At 54.3% G+C, this 13,640-nt stretch overlaps 1 protein-coding gene across 1 annotated transcript; it reads left to right on the plus strand.

Annotated features, from left to right (window-relative positions):
* The first annotated feature begins 503 nt into the window (after positions 1-503).
* On the plus strand, positions 504-12,786 carry LOC130707766 (uncharacterized). The gene is made up of 6 exons (XM_057544734.1): positions 504-898; positions 3,725-3,803; positions 6,346-6,576; positions 6,802-6,925; positions 12,318-12,513; positions 12,741-12,786. The coding sequence occupies exons 1-6, from the start codon at positions 504-506 to the stop codon at positions 12,784-12,786; spliced, it is 1,071 nt and encodes a 356-aa protein (XP_057400717.1).
* Positions 12,787-13,640: the final 854 nt, after the last annotated feature.

The following is a 13,640-nucleotide window of genomic DNA, read 5'->3' on the forward strand; positions in this document are numbered from 1 at the left end:
CCCGACGGCGCCCCCCGAGCTGGGGGAGGGTCACCTCTGCGGTCCGAGATCCCTACGTTTATGTAATCAGTTCAGGGAGGGGTGACGAGGGTCCCTGTTATCTAGGGTTTTGTCTTCCAAAAGCCAGAGACAGAAAGGCCACATTGGGCAGGAACGCGGGGACCCCGCAGGAACAATAAACAAGGGCCACTGGAGCTCATTTTCCTCCCTCCCTGAGCTGCCGAGTTCACTTGAAACAACCTGCTGCCCAAATTGCCCTCCTCGCCCACACACGCTCCCCGCCTCCTTAGAAGTCAGAGAGGAAAGGTAAAAAAAATGGCAGAAATTAGTGCTTTGGGTTCAGGAAATCCCAACTCCTGGAGCCAATGGGTTAATGTCGGGCCGCTGATAAATCCCAGCTGTTTCAGCCATTCCAGCTGGAGGCCATGGGACCAGGGCTGGAATGGGCAGAAGAATCGGATCTTGTGCCGTTTTCATTTTTGTTCCTGCTTCCCCATGGGCCGATGCTAGGCTTCCAACTCCCTGCCTCGGCTTGGACGGGCTCGTGTAAAGCTACTTTCCAAAGAAAGCAGGAGAACATCTCGTGTGAAGAAGGCGTGGAGCGGCTGGAGTTGGCCCCCATCTGGTGGAGGACCAGTTTCCACTTCGGGCCGGGCCGGGCCGGGCCTGCCGCCCCAGGCTCCCCCGGAATGAATCCCATCTGCGGTGCTGCTGCTGGCCGGGCCCCTCCCCCCCCCCCCCCCCATCAGGGCATCCGGGAAACAGGCGCGGGAACAGGTGGGCCAAGGCCAGCTGCAGACTCGGCCCCAGAGGGCCCAGCCACGTCCAAGAGCAAACAAGGCGTAAGAGGAGACACCGAGGAGCATTCCAAGGTGCTGAGACCCACCCAGGTGTCAGGGTCGGTCGTGGCGTTCACTTCTCAGCCTCCCGTGCCAGAACCAGCACCGACGGGCTTAAGTTCTTTCAAGGAGGGGCGAACCGGTTGCCAGCCCAGCCTAGGCCTTTAAGGTTCCCTCTGGGCCTCCAATTCCTCTTAGGTTAAGAAGTTGGAGCACCACTAAATATAAACTAGATAAGCAACGAGGATTTACTGTTTAGCACAGGAAACTATATTCAATATCTTGTAATAACCTATAATGAAAAAGAATCGGTATATATATGTATAACTGAATCACTTCGCTGTCACCTGAAACTAACACAATATTGTAAATCAACTATAGTTCAATTAAAAAAAAGTTGGAGTGGATGACCTTGAAGGTCCCTTTCAGGTCAGCTCTTTCTAAGACTCTCCAGGTCTGGCTGTGATCCGTTTGACTAACAAGCAGCTTTCTACAGAGATGCACTAACACATCCTCACTTTCCCTTGGCTAGCCCCAGAAACGGAGGAGCTGGACACCTGCAAATAAACTCCTGTGAACGCTATTTGTAATGTTTGTACATAGACAAACCGTGTGTTCGGAACAGAGGGAATTTTGTTTGGACAATTTCTAAGCAATGCTTTGAAAATAATCACTCAGCAAAGACTCAACAGAACACTTAAGTCCATCATTTATCTCTAAAAATGTCCAAGCAGGGCCCTGCAAAATAATCACAATTTCAAATACTCAAAAACCTGAGCCTCTTAAAAACCTGACTTGGTCACTCAGAGGCCATCGCTCAGCAGGTAGGCCCAAGAGTTTGCACCTGATTCCATAGGTCCAGGCCAGTCCTGAATCCACTTCACGGAGGACCCTAAGTTAGAAGAAGCCCGCAGTCTGGGGTCCCCACCCCAAGTTAGGCTGGATGAGTTCAGGTAATCAAACCCACCCCTCGCTCCATCACTGATCTGAAACACCGATGGGCCTGAGGGTTACAACTGGGGGATGGTTACTCTCTAGCCTTTAAGAGATGGCCAAGGGTCCTACTTCTGATGCTGCCGCTTTCCTTAAAAAAACCAGACGTGACTCTTGGCTAATCCTGGCTCTGCAAGGAGGATTTTAGAATTCCAGGAAAGAATTTCCTAAGCATAGCTCTGCAATACAGAGTGCTAATGAAATCATACATTCATTCATTTAATCAATACATTCATCAAATATCTGCTGCTTGTCTGGCAATTTTTTAGCCAATGGTATCACACTGATGGACAGGATAATTAGTCCAAGTCTGCCCTCCTGAGGTTGACAGTCTAGCAGGGGAGACATTGCCACGTGTGGGTGGGTTGCCGATAAGCAAACTCCCAAGGAAATGGGGAAGAGCCTGGGCTGTTACCTGGCTGAGGGCAGAGCCATTCCCTTGCTCAGAGATGGGATTCTGAACCACAGTGGGCAAAGAGCTGAATGATGGCCTGGGGTCTCCGGAATCAAGTGCTCATGGAGGGAAGGGCTTGGGAGACTGGGCCGGGTCTACCTAGAATGGTGTTCAGGGTGTCCAGGGTTCAAGGATTCTAGGCTGAGGCGGCTGCCTCCAATGGAACTGGACAGCTGGACCGGAAGACAAAGTCAAGTCACTCGCTGTGGGCTGAATCCCTGGGCTTAATTCTTGAGGGGGTGAGGCCCACAATGAGACAGATGACAATGCGGTGGTGATGGCAGTTTTGTGACTCCAGGGTGACAAGGGCAGGACCCGCTGGTGGTAAGTCAGCAGCAGCAATGGGACCAAGTCCCCATAGATGACCTTCCCCCCAAGACCCCTTGTTTCCAGAGTCTCATTCCCGATGCTTCCTGCAGGTTCTGTGAGCTACCCTATCTTTCCAGGAAATTCCAGTTTCTGGGCTTGAAATCCAGAGCCCTAATTGGTACAGAGATTGGATATCCCATTAAATGCTACACATATTTAAAAAGGCTTAAGGGCCCGTAGCAACTGGCCCCATCGCGGGGGTGAGTAAGGAAAATGTTATATCGTTTGCTGTAGCCTTTATGGGCAACTGTGTCCGGGGCTGGGCTCCATTCAGGCCAAGGTTTCGATTACGCCTCTCCCGTGGGCCTAGGTTTCAGCACGCCCTTTGGTGGATGTAAACGTAGCTGGCCATTCCTCTCTTCACGTGCCGTGTACTCCAGTGAGGAAAAATGATTTACACGCACGAAACGCTGTCAGTCACTGCGTGACCAGGTGGGAGGCTCCAGGAGGTGGGTCTTCTTTACAGACTCAAGAATACGGTCCCTCCCATGGCTTCTTTGCGTGTATGTTTCAGGACCGCTTCTTTGGGCGTATGTTTCAGGACCGCTGCTTTATGTGCGTATTTGTATGCAGAAGGGACCTTGTATGTGTCAACTCTCAGATTCTCATATCTGGAAAGAACTGGAATTCATTTACTCAGAAAATAATTTAGTCCATCTAGCTGTTTTTTCTATGTCTTATGAGTCATCTTAAATGCCTTCTAGAAGAAGGTGGCTATAAATAAATTAAATAAATAAAAAAGTAAATGATTCAGCAGAGCTTTGTTCACTTTCAGAATTCAGAGAACTGTGCTGGGCCTTACGAGGCTGGGGAGTTGGTGCAGGGTGGGAAAGAGGCAAAGATGAGCAGGACGTGATGGGAGATCTGGCACAGACCCCAAACGATGCCCCACGTGGAAAAGAACCACGGGCAACAACGGCCAGTAAGGCAGAACTTCAGAAGGTGAGAGCGCTGCGTGACCTTGGGGCGACCATGGATACCGAAATGAGAGGCACGAGGGACCATTTAAAGACCTCCTGCCTGCCTAAGAGGCCAGCGCCAATGCTGAATGACCCCCACTGACCCCCAGGTCCCCCTCCTGTCAGTCCGTGGAAGTCCCTTCTCCCGTCCCCTACGGCCTCCTCGAGGCCCAGCCGAGGGCAGTGCAAGTGAGTTAACACAGAAAAGCAAGAGACGGGAATTCCGAAGAGATGGAAGATTCTTGCACCCTAGGGGGCCACACAGAGTGCAGGGTCTGGAGGCCTTGGAGGCCACAGTGGCCCTCACTCTGTCCGCACCCCTCCCATGGCCCAAGCAGCCCCAGAGGGAGCGAGCTGTGAGGAAGCATGAGTCTGCAAGTCCCTGCAGCCCTATCAGGGTCAGGCCTTGGATCCGAGCCCCGGAGGGCTGCGGGGTGTCCTCTGTGACACTGATGAGGGGGCGGAGCCAGAGCCAGGGCCATGCTGGCGGTTAGTGGAGAGGAAGGCCCCGGACACGGTTTCTCCCCTGATCAAACCAACTCCAGCCAAGTTTGTCCTTCATCTTTACGAGGCTCCCCACCTAGCAGGAGCCCCGCACGCAGGGCCGCAGGACACGTCTCCGGAACCGAATCCTTACCACGACCAGTGGAACTCCCCCTGAGGTGGAGTTACAGTCGGAGACTGCCTCAAAGTACTTGGTCTTCAAAGCTTAAGATGGTGGCTTGGGGTTATATGGACTCATATTAAGATATTTTGAACATTTTTTTGGTGTGTGTTTTTTTTTCTTCTTTGCAATTAGAGGTGAGGAGGAAAATTTCATTCCCATCACGATGTAGCTGTCCTTTCCCACCATCAGCACGGTCTTCTTGTGACTCCTGCCAACAGAAACTCAGTCTGGTTTGGCTGATTTTGCTGACTGGCCTCCTGCTCACCCACGGCGTCCTTGGGAGCCCGTGGGCACCCAGACGCAGCCCAGGAAAGAAAGGGTTGCGGAAAAGTGGTTTCCAGCTCTGCTCCTAACTCTGCCCAGATTCAGGGCTCCGCAGCAAAGGGACTTTCCCAGAAGTTCCAAAAGGCTGACGAGAGGTTTGATTTTGTTTTTTAGCAATTACGGAGGAAAAGAAAAATCAATCAATCCGAGTGAAAGCAGAAATCCCAACTCCCTGACACACACGCAAACCAGTGCAATGCCATGCACTTTCTTACAGACATGACATACCCAGCACCAGAGCTGTTAAAGGTCCAGAGTGCGTGTAACTGGCCTGGTGGACATTTTTCTTAGCTCTGCACAAGCCCCCCCGTGCCTGTTCCTCATTGAATAAACTTGCTCATGAATTAAGGTCTTGAAACTAAAATATATAGATCCCAAAGGGCAACTTTCAAATTACCTAGTCAGCGTGTTACACCGCTACTGGTTTTCAACAAGCCAAGCCGAGGCTGCTCATGGCCAGCCCTCTGTTACTGGTATGGCTCAGGCCCTAAACGGTGGGGCACACCTGGGATGACTTTAGCCGGTAACTCAAGTCCCCCAGCTGTTGTTAATGACCATCGCTTATGGTCCAGGGACAACATGGGAAGGGGACTCATTGAAAACTCTACAGAGACTCTGTTAATAGTCTATTATTGCAAAGTTCATGGTGTGTGTGTGTTTAAATTTGGAAGGTTCCCTAACTCTGTAGCAATAAAGTTTTCTTCCAAGTCATACCTGAAAAATCACTTCTCGTGGAAGTATCCACTGATACAAAAACAGTTTTATGAAATGTACAATATTTGGTTGGCGATATCCTAACAGATTAGCCATGTGCTGATGAGATTCGGGTGCAGAATAACAGACCTGAGTTCGGGTCTAGAGGTGAGGTCTGGAAGAACATGTCTGGGGCGGCGGTGGGGGGCACCCCAGGTGAGCAAGTCATCTCACTTTACCCGCAGGCCTGGGATGAGACAAAGCAGCTGAGGATGGAGCTGGGCCCTCAGGTCAGCTCAGGGATGGACGGAGGTGGAGGTGCTCCAGATGGGCCACCAGGCTTCTGAGGGCAAGGTGTGCAGTGCCAGCAGCCCACCTTAATGGGTGCCGTGAGCCTGTCTTCCAGATGGAACGAGAAGAGACACAGAGAGAGGGCTTCTCGCTGAAACGTTCTGGTCTGAGTGATGGAAGAGGCAGCTTGCCCTGGACTCTAAAAATCCATGTGCCACGTACACAAGGCACCTACAGCAAAGTGGAGCACACAGAGCACCAAGTCTCCAGATTCACACCTGAGGGAAGTTCACATCTGAACACTGACAATTTCCCAAGTCACCTTTTCCCTTAAGATAATGGGGCATTTGGATGGAAAGGGAGACAGAGAGGAAAACTGCTTGGACTGAAGTGCGGGTAAAGCTGAGACTATTATGGACGATCCACGAAGCCTTCCAAGCTTTTAAATGGACCGGCGGGGTAAGATGACAGCTCAAAATGGGGTGAAACATTTCAAGTTAAAAATCAATGCGAGATTTGTTAAAAGCTGAACTTAAAACCTTAAGGAAGACTGGGTGTAAACATTTTCTAGCTTTAGTGCATCAAGCGCCCCTTTGACAGTATAGCCCCGCTGAGTCAGGCAGGCCTTGTGGCCCAGCCGTGCCCCACGGGGGCTCATGGGGTGACAGGAACGGCTTCCTTCTGCCCCAGGTCAGACCCCACAGCCAATTCCAGAGGCCTGAGTCGGAAAGCTGTTCTTGGAGTGTTCACCCAAAGGAGCCCCACCTGAGCCCAGATCCGTGCTCCCGGGAGGCGCCCAGCTGGGCCCCGGCGTCCCCGGAGGCGGACAGGGCACCTCGTTCACGGCCCCCTCCCGAGGAGGATCCACAGTGCAGCGCCGCCCCTGCCCCACCCCCTGTGGTGACTGCCGCCTGCATCATCCCCGTCCCGGGCCTGGAACTGAGTAGCAGGGGGGAGCGATTCACCCTGAGGCCGCCCCCGAGGCAGGTGGCGTGGAGAGCTGGGCGGGCAGAGACACATCAAAGTCTCCATTTCCACCCTGGGAAGGCAGCACTCAGGCGAAATGAGCGGATTGTTTTTAGCCTTCTTTGAAATGAAACCTGGGAGGAGGACCCCACTCGGGCCTTTTCGCTGGCAAAGGAAAGCCCTGTGGCTGACTTTCTGTTCCCACCCCTACAATTAGGCGGGAGGCCGAGCTGCTTCCCGAAACAGGATCTGCAGTCCAGCCCCCGCTCCGGGCCGGACGCGCTGCCCACCGTGGCCTGGCTGGAGGGACCGGACAGCCCACCAAGGCAGCGAGTGGCGGGGGACACGGGGGTTGAGGGGGGCGAGTGTGGTGAGGCGCTGGCTGGCCCACACAGCTCTGCTCCTGCAGCCCAGTGGCCCGGAGAGAGTGGTCCAGGCTGGGGTCCCTGGGCGCCATCCGGAAGGCTGGTGAGACGGGTGCAAGGCTGAGCTGCAGGCGAGGGCTCTTGGGCCAGCCCGGGCCCCATCACCCATCACCCATCACCAGCGGTCCTGGGCAGCAGCCTGCGATCATTTGTTCCCTCTGGGGATGGGCTCCACACGTAATTTGGAGTGAAAACAAGTGTTTTCCAACGTATGGCCCACCTTTCCCAGGCTTGGCCCATCACCCTGGTGGGTATTTTAGGGGATGATGCTTTTCAATGCCTCCGGGCAGGGGGCCAGCTCCTGCCCCGCCCACTCAGCATGTCAGCTGCCACCTGCACCTTTTTTTTTTTTTTTTCCACCTGCACCTTTAACGACGGATGTCAGGAGAGGCCAAAATGCTGACATCTGCTCCTGAAGTTTGGTTTTAAGCGCTTTCTCAGGAATGCGAGACTCTACCTGGACCATCGTTTGGAAAATGCTTGCCATTTCTAGAGCAGGGCATTTGCTCATTTAGGAAAATATTAGGAAGAGAAAATAAGGCCTGGACTCCTGCACCAGGTCTTAAATGTGCCCCAGCCTTCCGCTCCCAGGAGCGGCCCCTGCGTCCTCCTTCCCTGCATCCCTGTCTGCAGCGCCTCAGGCCCTGGCGGCCCAGTTCTTACAACGGGAAGCACAGCGATGACTTAGCAGCTGGGTGTCTGACAGCTGCCGCTTTTGTCCCCAGAGGAACCTAGTTCCAGGCTCTTAAACTGGTACACTTCAATTTACTTTCTTTATAACAGCCAAACTGCAGAAGAGCAGTAAAACTTTTTTATGGTTTAACTCGAGGCAATTATGATCGCACGCAATAGAATCCATTCGGTTCAGTTACTTAAAGGAAGAGCCTAAAACACAAATGCAAAATTTCTGGCAGATGCAGAGCAGAGAGGGAATTTCTGGGAGGGGACTGAAATACGCATTTGGGGACTCTTTCCTGCATCTGTTCACCCTGTTCCGCAGTGGGACTCACGTGGGCCCTGACCTTGGAGGCCTGGTTTAGTCATCATTTCTAAACTGTTTCTGGGGAGACAGAGGTAAGCGTGCCTTCAGGAGAACAGGTGAGCAGAAAAAATTGGACGTGGTCACAGAGCTACAAGAAAAATGCAAGGGGAGCGTGCAGAGAGGTGGAAGCTGGTCCCACGGGGCCACCCCGTCCCTGGGCTATACCTCCTCCCGGGGACTCTGACCTCCCACGGGAAAGAGCTCGGGACCCACCCCCCGAGAGCTGGAAAACTCACTTTTTCTAAGTCAAGTCATTTTTCACGGGCTGTCAAGGGAGCTGCACCTCACCACGGGCTCCTCGGCCCCCTGCCACCTCTGTCCTTCCACGTGTGACCCCTGAGAGGGTCACAGCAGAGTCCGTTAGACTGTGTCACCTTCCCCAGCGAGGGGCACCCCCTACAGCCCCAACGGAAGCTGCGGACGGGCAAGCAGACCTGGAGCCTGGTCTCTCCTGTTTACTTCTTTCTCGGCCCCCAGCCCCCCGTGGAATGTCGCCCATTTATCATCCGTCAGAGTCCAGCTTGGGCTTTCTAGAGCTGATGCGCCGACCCCAAGGACTAACCTGCCGTGCTTTCACTTGCATTTCAACCGGAATAGAAAGTCGCCTCCAGTGAACACCCTTCACATCCAGCCAGTTTGTGATCCAGACCCACAGCACGACCATCAGAGAACTGGACCCTCCACAGACCACCCTCTGGCATCAATTACTTACATTTGTTCTGCACACAGAATCCAAAGACCCCGAAAGTCTCTCCCCATCACGGCTCAGGCTCAGGCTCGACGTCCCGCCGTGCATTTCCCAAGGCAGGTCCAGATCCATCTCGGTGTTTCTTCACGAACAGCAACTCAAGCCCAGTTTCTCTTGTTCTGAAGACCTGTGAACTAGAGAAAAGAGCGCCATGACCCACCCATTCTACAAACAATGTGACATCAGGATAGGAAAGCTCCATGTAACACGCTCCATGCAAAGCAGGGAGGAGAGAAAGGCTATATCAGCAACTGCTCCATGGCGATTTGGAAATCCACCCAGGCACACGTCTCTGGTTCCCTGATTAGAGCCAAATCCTACTCTTGGGGAGGGGCTCCCAGTGGCTCTCAGTCAGGAGCTGTTGGGAGCAATGCCCTTAAAATTCTTAAAAGCCCCATTGTCTAACTGAGAGAGTCTGTAAGGCCTGCCTTTAAGACTCTTAGAAGCCCTGCAAGGTATATCCTTACATCTTTCTAAGGTCTGGAAAGAAGCGTTAGAGCCACACCTTGGGATGGTCGCCCTGAGGCCATGCTGCACAGACAGTGCCCTGGATTTGATCTTTGTCCTAAAGCCGTTTCTCACTGTGAGTCACTTTTTCTGGGAGACGGTGGCAAGGAGACACAGTCTCGTTATCACACCCAGAAAGCCCTGGTCCCTTTATACTTCCTTAGTCCATCTGTCTCTTCACACAGCTTATCACAGGCGGCTGGAAGAAGCCAGTGGCGTGTTCTGTCTTCTGCCTGGCGTCTCCTCAGCCAGACCCTTGGGTTCATTGCGTATCCTGTCTGTTTTCCACGTTTCCAAGGGTGAGAGTGTTGCTAAACTTTCTGTCCAGCCTCCAAATAATATTTTCCTCACTGTCCTCCAAGCTCTCATCAAGTCTCTTTGAGGTCCTTCTGGCTTTTATTAACGATCTTCCCAAGGTCCTCCCAGCTTTGCCCAGTGCTTCATCCCAAAGCCAAGGCCATGTGTTAGGTTTTTGTGAGGGCAGGAGCCCACTTCCAGGTACCAAGTTTTGTTCCGATAATCTCTGGCTGCATAACAAGTTACCCCCAAACTTGGGGGTTGAAAACAACAATCATTTTTATTGTTTTCCACAATTTTGTGGATCCAAAACTTGGATAGGGCCCACTGGGTGATATGTTTTTTTCCTCCACTGGGTCAGTTGGTGACTTTCAGCTGGTGGGGGGGGGGCTGGTCTATGGGGGCCACACGGCTGGCACGTAGGTGGAGATGGCAGGAAGGCCAGGATCAACAGAGACTGTCAGCCAGAGTCCCTACACGTGGCCTCTCCAGCGTGGCAGTCAGGATGGTCAAGTGCATCACCTGACAGCTCATTATTCCAGAGAGACTATTCCTAGAGACTGTGTAATCGGCCATTTTCTTCAGATGTGGGTTTGGAAACTGGCACCACATGACAACTGCCACCTTCTAGTGGACACAGTAGTTCACTCAAGGGAAGGGGGCACAATCCCCACTTCTCACTGGGAGACTTGTCAAGGAATTTATGGCCATCTTTAGTCTTCCATACTCCTTCTTCATCTCCTCCTTCTTCCTGTTGCTTGGAGCGACGTGCGAAGGCTGGAGTGGCAGCAGCCGTCTTGGACCATGAGAAGTTGTTAGGAGTAAGAGGCATGCGCTGCAGATCAACCAGCTAGAAGCAATCTGGATCCCTGACACCAAGGAAAACCATCCAATCCTCAACTGTCTACCCCTGAATTTTTAAAATATGAGAAAAAAATAACCATTCTTAAGTCATTGTTATTGGGGGCTTTTCTGCCACTTGCAGCCTAACACCTAACAGTTGTTTGGGGTGTAATGTATCCTCGGCAGCCCAGAGTTGCAGATTGAGGAGACTTCTCTGTGCCCCAACAATCCATCCTGCACCCCACGGCCAGAGTTTCCTGAAGCATCACACATGGGGGTTGGCAACAGCTCCCCTACAGTGCCTTCCACTGCAAGAGCCCTGGACCACACTCCGATCTCATCACTTCCTTCAAAACAAATTTTCCATCGCATTACAGTCTTCCGCTCAAGGCCCTCACCCAGCTCTCCAGCAGGACCCGCCCACTCTCCTCCACGTCCGCCGCCGGTGGACACGGCTGCACCTGTGTTGTCCCGTGCCTGTTCCCCAGAACCCCACACACCTCCTTCCAAATCCTACTGTGTTTTTAGGACAGAGCTCAAATCTTTTCTGGGTGAAGAATTTCCAAGATCTCAACGACAGGGCTTGCTCCCTCTCCTGCCTTTTACGGGAGGGTTTACATTGTCCAAACCCCTCATTTGACACCACACGCCACTGTCAATAGGGGCTTGGTTGCTTTTATCCCCCATGCGCTCGCATCTCAATTTTCCAAGGTGAGCTGGTCATGGCTATTCTCACGAGGCCATGCATCCGACAAAAGCAGAGCCAGCCGCCAGCCAGCCTGGAAAGAGGAGGCAGAAGATGCAGCCCCCCCAGCTGCCCCCTTCTGGCCACTGCCCACCCCCCGGCACACACGCCCCCATTCCAAGCTCTTTCCCTCACTCACCAGACGCTCACTGGTGCAGACCCACCTCAGCGAACTCCCTGTGCCACTGTCACCCCTGAGGACAGGGGCCCGGGGCCCCTGGGCAGCCTCAGCTCCGCTCTGTCCCTGGACCAGCGCTGGGGCTTAGGGCACACGTCCTGGTTGCTCGGATCTTTGTTCCTTATCTTTGCCTGACAACTGGGAACAAAGATCAGGACGGACATAAACATAAAAATGAGAATTTCTCGGGCTTTGCCTGTGATCACCTGGGAGAAAAACCCAAGGTGCCCCCCACCCAATGCCCTGCAAGACCACCCCCTTGCAGCCCTGGTCTGCAGAGAACCAGGGTGGACTCTGCTGGGACATCAGGGGGCCCAGGAATCAGGAAGGCGGCCGAAAACGACAGAGTCAGACTGGAAACTTTGGCTAAAACCTGGTGTTGCTTTTCCTGAGTGCTGGAGGCCTGACAATGGGCTGAACGGACAGCCAGCGAGAGCCCGTTTAATGGCTTATTTGGCGAGGGCTACTCCTGAAATTAATTATCAATCATTTCTCATCATTCTTAAATGGCATTTGTTAATCCACAAGGCTTGGGGGAACACGTGTGTTGGGGGGTGTTCCCCAGGCTGCTCTGAGGAATCTGAGAGGCGTCCAGACACCTGGGCAAGGCTGGGCGCTGCATCTCCTGGCCCAGCCCCGGGTCACGGTCACAGCGATAATCCAGCTGCAGTTAACCCACCTGAAAAGCCACACCCGGAACGCGTGCCTGGCCTGGGGCAGGGGTGCACCTGGCGTGTCCTTTTGCACAACCAGCAGGAGGGGCTCGGGCAGGAGGAACAGGTGCTGACGTGGAGAGCACCGTCCCCGCCGTCCCCGCCGCGGCACACCTGGCCAGGGAGGGCGCAGGGCACGGGCCTGCAGGTGCTAAAGTCAGCGCTAGAGAAGCAGCCAGGCGTGCGCACACATGGGGACCTGGCCAAACCCTGGAGTGACAAGGGGCCCAGGCCAGCACCTCTGTCCCCGTCCTCGCCCATCAGCGTCCACCACCCTGCCAGGCTCACGGGAGCGGCCCTGTCTGCCCAGGATGCTCGTCGGAAAGCCCACCGCACCTCCCCCGCCCCAGGCGTTTCCCGATGGACCAGAAACAGCTGGCCTCCTGCACCTGCCCAGGGCGGGCGTGGCAGCCTGTCCCCCGGTGCCTGTGGCCCTGGCACCCAGCACGGTGCCTGGCAGGTGGGAGGTGCTCCACAAAGGCTGGTCTCGTGACAGGTGTTCCCAGACCTGCCTTCCGTGGGTCTTAGCATCAACCAGCAGGGTACTGGGGCCCCAGCCACCCTCGCTCTGCGGCCGCCATCAGCGAGAAGACAGACGGACGGACAGGGCTGTCCCCACGCAGGTGGCCATTCCTTGTCACCTCCTAGCAGCCGCTCTGCGGGCCCTGCTGCTCTTGCGCATTAAAGCTGCTCACAAGGCCACAGGGACCGTGGCCGGGATTGCAAGGGTTGACCCCGGCCCAGGCACTGACTCCCCCAGTCACTTGGGAAAACAGTTTTCCCCTGAAATAGGGAGAGTGAAACTTAATGGAGAACTTTGCAGAATCTCACTAGTCCGTAAAGTCCTGAAATTCTTTCTTTTCCTGGAAGCTTCGTGTCAGCATGTCAGTAAATGTTCAGCTGCAGAGCCCTAAGAGGGGCGGTCCCACTGGATGACCCTTAGAAGAGTTATGTGCAAATGAGTATTGAACAGACATCAAAATGAACGAGGTGCTGCTGTCTGCGGGACCTTGCGGGAGGCAGGATTTATGAGGCCCTGGTGACCTCGGGGGTGCAGAGCTGGGGGCTCCTCACCCCTACGACCAGTGAGCGATCGGTCCTGACCTCCTCAGGGTCCACCTGGATGTCTCTGGAAGAAGGCTCGATGCCAGTGAGATGGTGACTCTGAAAGGGGGCTTCCACCAGAGCGGGGCAGGTGGGGTCAGGACATCGGCCGGGGCCCAGAGGCGGCCCTCCGCGTGCTGCCAGAAGCCGCGGGAGACAAGTCCGCGCGGACCGGGTCGGGGACAAACACTGCCACCTGGTCTGGACCAGAAGAGGGGCCCTGAGAAGGCCGTCCCTGACGCAGATTGCCCCTGGGGCAAGCAGCCTCGGGGGGTGCCCACGTAGACCCCGACGTCCAGAGCAGCGCACAGCGCTCTGACTTGTATAGCAGTTCTGCTCACCCGGAAGAGACAGGGACAGAGCAAGCCGGACTTTCGGGAATCGTAGCCCTTTCAGAGCCAAGTCAAAGCCCTAGACTCCTACTCCCTCGGACAAGCGTCCCTGGAGTCTGTCCGTCTGTAATGTGCTCACGTCCTCCGCCTG

This window comes from Balaenoptera acutorostrata, chromosome 3, assembly GCF_949987535.1.
Source record: "Balaenoptera acutorostrata chromosome 3, mBalAcu1.1, whole genome shotgun sequence".
Classification (NCBI taxonomy): Eukaryota; Metazoa; Chordata; class Mammalia; order Artiodactyla; family Balaenopteridae; genus Balaenoptera; species Balaenoptera acutorostrata.